Source organism: Electrona antarctica (assembly GCF_951216825.1).
Source record: "Electrona antarctica genome assembly, contig: scaffold_163, whole genome shotgun sequence".
NCBI lineage: Eukaryota > Metazoa > Chordata > Actinopteri > Myctophiformes > Myctophidae > Electrona > Electrona antarctica.
The window spans coordinates 200,087-206,086 of NW_027638387.1; the positions used below are offsets into that span (position 1 = coordinate 200,087).

Genomic DNA, 6,000 nt, shown 5'->3' on the forward strand with positions numbered 1-6,000 from the left:
TCCCCATGGACCCCCCAGCCTCATTATGTCTCCCTGTCCCCCTGTAGTCCCCATGGACCCCCAGCCTCATTATGTCTCCCTGTAGTCCCCATGGACCCCCAGCCTCATTATGTCCCCCTGTAGTCCCCATTGACCCCCAGCCTCATTATGTCTCCCTGTAGTCCCTGTGGACCCCCAGCCTCATTATGTCTCCCTGTAGTCCCCATGGACCCCCAGCCTCATTATGTCCCCCTGTAGTCCCCATTGACCCCAGCCTCATTATGTCTCCCTGTAGTCCCCATGGACCCCCAGCCTCATTATGTCCCCCTGTAGTCCCCATTGACCCCCAGCCTCATTATGTCTCCCTGTAGTCCCCATGGACCCCCAGCCTCATTATGTCCCCCTGTAGTCCCCATGGACCCCCAGCCTCATTATGTCTCCCTGTAGTCCCTGTGGACCCCCAGCCTCATTATGTCCCCCTGTAGTCCCCATGGACCCCCAGCCTCATTATGTCCCCCTGTAGTCCCCATGGACCCCCAGCCTCATTATGTCTCCCTGTCCCCCTGTAGTCCCCGTGGACCCCCCAGCCTCATTATGTCTCCCTGTCCCCCTGTAGTCCCCGTGGACCCCAGCCTCATTATCTATCCCTGTCCCCCTGTAGTCCCCGTGGACCCCCAGCCTCATTATGTCTCCCTGTCCCCCTGTAGTCCCCGTGGACCCCAGCCTCATTATGTCTCCCTGTCCCTCTGTAGTCCCCGTGGACCCCAGCCTCATTATGTCTCCCTGTAGTCCCCGTGGACCCCAGCCTCATTATCTATCCCTGTCCCCCTGTAGTCCCCGTGGACCCCAGCCTCATTATGTCTCCCTGTAGTCCCTGTGGACCCCCCCAGCCTCATTATGTCTCCCTGTCCCCCTGTAGTCCCCGTGGACCCCCCAGCCTCATTATGTCTCCCTGTCCTCCTGTAGTCCCCGTGGACCCCAGCCTCATCATCGTGGTCCAGGCCAAGGAGGACGCGTACATCCCTCGGACCGGAGTCCTCAGCCTGCAGGACATCTGGCCCGGCTGCGAGGTCCGCTACCTCAACGGAGGACACATCAGCGCCTACCTCTTCAAACAGAACCTGTTCAGGTAAACCTCTTCAAACTGAACCTCTTCAGGTAAACCTCTTCAAACAGAACCTGTTCAGGTAAACCTCTTCAAACAGAACCTGTTCAGGTAAACCTCTTCAAACAGAACCTGTTCAGGTAAACCTCTTCAAACAGAACCTGTTCAGGTAAACCTCTTCAAACAGAACCTGTTCAGGTAAACCTCTTCAAACAGAACCTGTTCAGGTAAACCTCTTCAAACTGAACCTGTTCAGGTAAACCTCTTCAAACTGAACCTGTTCAGGTAAACCTCTTCAAACTGAACCTGTTCAAACTGAACCTGTTCAAACTGAACCTGTTCAGGTAAACATTAATGTACTTGGCATTACAACCCAGACATTGTTGTGTCGGAGAGTCCGGCATCCTGGTTAAGGTGTCAGAACCTACTGCAGTGGGTCACTGCAGTAGGTTCTGACCCACTGCAGTAGGTTCTGACCCAGACAACCAGCTCTAGTTTGATTAGTATTTTATACCTATGGTCGAATATGACATAAAGGCCCAGTGACTGTGTTGTCTCTGAGGACCCCTAGTGGTCTCTGAGGACCCCTAGTGGTCTCTGTGTCTCTGAGGACCCCTAGTGGTCTCTGAGGACCCCTAGTGGTCTCTGAGGACCCCTACTGGTCACCCCAGTGACTGTGTTCTCTCTCTCTCTCTCTCCCCAGGAGGGCGATCTACGACGCCTTCGACAGATACCTGCACAAGTATTCCAACGCACCTCCGTAGCCCCGCCCACCTCCCAGAAGACCCCTTCCTCCCAGGGGCTGAGGTCCAATCGGCGAACACCATGTGACAGAAGACCCCTCCCTCCCAGTGGGCTGAGGTCCAATCAGCAGAGAGACCCCTCCCTCCCAGGGCTGAGGTCCAATCAGCACGGACCATGTGACTTGTCTTCCATGTCCCGCATACGAGCATGGAGTCCTATTCGCGTTTTGAGTAAATTGGCCACGCCCCCTCGGCCCGGCCACGCCCCCTCTTAGGGCAGTGGTTCCCAAACTTTTTTCACGTCAAGGACCCCCAAATTGACACTCATTAGCCCCGCCCCCGCGGACCCCCATTTGAAGAGATATGCCAGGGACCCCCCATCAGAGAAGAGTTTTACGGCTCTAGCAGTGATTCTCAACCATTTTAATTTCAAGGACCCCCAGTTTGACATGCATTAGTCTACGGACCCCCAATTTAATGGCATTTCTATCTCTGGGACCCCCAATTTATATTATTGTAAAATCAATGTTAATTTAACTCAGAGTGTACAAATGGAACCACATACACTCTCAGAGTTACAGACCCATAAGGGTCCATTTTGGTTCCAAACTATCATTTAACTGGGGGACCCCTGGAACTCCCTCAAGGACCCCCTGGGGGTCCCCGGACCCCACTTTGGGAACCACTGTAACTAGAAGTAGGAGGGGCCAATCACAACGCGTCCTTGACAGAGGGGCCAATCACATCGCGTCCTTGACAGAGGGGCCAATCACATCGCGTCCTTGACAGAGGGGCCAATCACAACGTGAAGAGCATGCCGTGCTCGCGACCCCCGATTGCCTAAAAAAAAACGAACAAAAAAAACATGTGACTTGAAGGATTTGGCGTAGACAGAAAGACGCCGGGTGCTAACTGTGGCTAACTGTAGCTAACTGTTGCTAACTGTTGCTAACTGTAGCTAACTGTGGCTAACTGTGGCTAACTGTGGCTAACTGTGGCTAACTGTGGCTAACTGTGGCTAACTGTGGCTAACTGTAGCTAACTGTAGCTAACTGTTGCTAACTGTGGCTAACTGTGGCTAACTGTGGCTAACTGTAGCTAACTGTAGCTAACTGTAGCTAACTGTTGCTAACTGTAGCTAACTGTAGCTAACTGTTGCTAACTGTAGCTAACTGTGGCTAACTGTAGCTAACTGTTGCTAACTCTAGCTGTTTTGTATCAGCATCGGTTTTTCCAGAAATGATGGGTAAATTTGGGGTATTTTACTAAGGAAAAAAGATAATAGATAAGATATATTATAAGATGATAATTATGACCTGTAGTAATGAATATATTTTGATATTTATGGCATGTTTAACCCATTTCGACCTGAGGACGATTCTACAAATGTCTTCTAAATCCTGACAGTTTTCTGAAAAACCCCATGTTTCTAATTCTCAAACATTTTCATGTCAAGGACCCCAAAAAATATCTGCTATTTGGCCACCGACCCCCATCTGAAAATATGTTGTTCCATCCAAAAACGTCCGCTCTGAAAGACTATATTCAAAGATTTGCGCAACATTTTCACGATTTGTCCTACAAGCTCGTAGCGCGGCACTCGGTGCCGTAGATCTGCTATTTCTCAAGAGCAAAAGCATAACGTAATGCTTAAAACACCAAAAGGGGTTCCCGCCCAGAATGGGATAATGAGACACACACACACACAATAAAGAACAAAGCCTTAATTACTGAGTGATGCCAATTAAAAAAAATAACTGTTAAATAATAATAATAATAATAATAATAGTAGTCAAATAATAATATATTACTAATATGAGATAGATGTTTTTTAATGGGTGCCACAACTGCCAATCAATGCAGGACCTTGTATAAAACACCGAATACATTAATCTACTGTGTGCGCGTGCGTGCGCATGACGTTAAGCTGTGTGTGTGTTCAACAACACAGCCATGACGTTAAGCTGTGTGTGTGTTCAACAACACAGCCATGACGTTAAGCTGTGTGTGTGTGTGTGTGTGTTCAACAACACAGCCATGACGTTAAGCTGTGTGTGTTCAACAACACAGCCATGACGTTAAGCTGTGTGTGTGTGTTCAACAACACAGCCATGACGTTAAGCTGTGTGTGTGTTCAACAACACAGCCATGACGTTAAGCTGTGTGTGTTCAACAACACAGCCATGACGTTAAGCTGTGTGTGTGTGTTCAACAACACAGCCATGACGTTAAGCTGTGTGTGTGTTCAACAACACAGCCATGACGTTAAGCTGTGTGTGTTCAACAACACAGCCATGACGTTAAGCTGTGTGTGAGTGTTGCCTTTTGAAGAAATATTTTAATAGATATTATGTTTGAAAATCTTTGAAGTGGTCCATAAATAAATGCATAAATAAATAAACGTTTCTAGTGACTTTGTTTTAGTTTGTCTCTCTGTTGCATGACATCAACAGATCTATACATTTGTATCTGATCTTAACTTGTGTCACGCAAGATCTACAAGCTCACAACGAGCTTGTAGACCTGCTATTTTCCAGCAGGCAGCCATGAAGTATTAAAAGCAGGCGTTGCGACGACATTCACGGCCTGACAAAATTAATCTCAGATGATCGGCTGCCATGTGAATGGGAAAACCTTTATTAATTCTAGATTTTGGTCAAAATAAGAATAATAAGATTCCTTTACAGGATCTCATCACTGGTCAACAAAAACACCTTGAAGACCCTAACAGGAGCCCTCGTACAAGGTTTCTTTGACTATGCATGCACCTCCTGGTACCACAGCACCTTTAAGGCCCTTAAAACAAGGCTCCAGACTTCCCAAAACAAACTGGTCAGGCTACTACTTGGCCACAGTCACCCCCCGAACCCACCTTAGACCGTGAGCCAGGGGGGTTGGTCGGTACCATCGGGCCGACTAAGGCTCATAGTGATTTTTGTGAAGGTATACATGTCTAGAGTTAGAAAATATGTGATAGCATTGCACCAGTGGTAGCTTTATCAGTGCTATCATGCATTTTATTTTATAACACTAGGCGAAAATTACATGGTCAATATGAAAAACATATAGTAATACACCGCCAAAAGAAATTATAGAAAAGGTTTTTCCAATTGGTTCTGGTACCTCTAGGCATGCTTAAAGGGTAAGACCACTTTTGTAGAGGTTTGGGTTGTGTAGTTACCTTGCCATGATGTAACTCCAAATGTGGACAAGAAATCAAAAATAATTTCTCCAGTGATTAGAAATTGATAATTCAAAATATGCTCCTCATTGACTTTGCTGAAAGTCACTCTTTTAGTACGTAAACAAACACAAACAAAGTTGTTTCAGACAATATAGAGCAACACCAAAACTCATGTGGTTTTATTTCTTCATAAAAATGGTAACTTCCTGTTGATTTTACTATATGAAGATCTGGATCCGGATCTATGGATCCAGTCCGGGTTTTCTTCTGAATAAAAATGGACAAATCAACAGGAAGTTAACATTTTTATGAAAAAAGAAAACCACATGAGATTTGGTGTTGCTCTATATTGTCTGAAACAACTTTGTTTGTGTTTGTTTACGTACTAAAAGAGTGACTTTGAGAGCTGTTTCAGCGTACAATGTAAGTCAATGAGGAGCATATTTTGAATTATCAATTTCTAATCACTGGAGAAATTATTTTTGATTTCTTGTCCACATTTGGAGTTGCATCATGGCAAGGTAACTACACAACCCAAACCTCTACAAAAGTGGTCTTACCCTTTAAGAATATACTGAAAATCTAGGAATACATACATTATGTTCCGGAAAGGCGCCATTTTCGAGATGGAATCCAATATGGCTGCCAGGAGCTTAAAATGGCTATATAAAACTAGTACTAATTATTCATTATTTGGGGTTTTAGGGCTAAAGGAATGTGGCTGAATCAGTGAAAGTGAAATTATCATCAGGTAATTATGTATTGCCAAATCCAAGATGGTGTCCATACCAAACCCAAAGTGATGTTCTATTGTTGAATAGAGGAAAGAAGCACTGCCGTGGTCCTTGTAATGATGATGATGGATACTGCATTTGGTCATGATGAGGCAGGCATCATTATGTCCCTGATGCAGGGTGATACTCATGCTCAGTGAATAAACTGATGTGCTTGTCTTGTTGGTGTATTGGGGTGTATCGGGTGGACCTATA

General features: G+C 46.0%; 1 protein-coding gene across 1 annotated transcript in view; it reads left to right on the plus strand.

Annotated features, from left to right (window-relative positions):
- The window catches only part of abhd18 (abhydrolase domain containing 18), a 73,234-nt gene extending 69,008 nt beyond the window's left edge, over nucleotides 1-4,226 (plus strand). Inside the window, exons 13-14 of the mRNA XM_079530999.1 lie at nucleotides 946-1,108; nucleotides 1,788-4,226. Coding sequence (XP_079387125.1) covers nucleotides 946-1,108; nucleotides 1,788-1,848 — 224 coding nt within the window. The 3' untranslated portion in view covers nucleotides 1,849-4,226. The remainder of the gene's footprint in view (nucleotides 1-945; nucleotides 1,109-1,787) is intronic.
- Nucleotides 4,227-6,000: the final 1,774 nt, after the last annotated feature.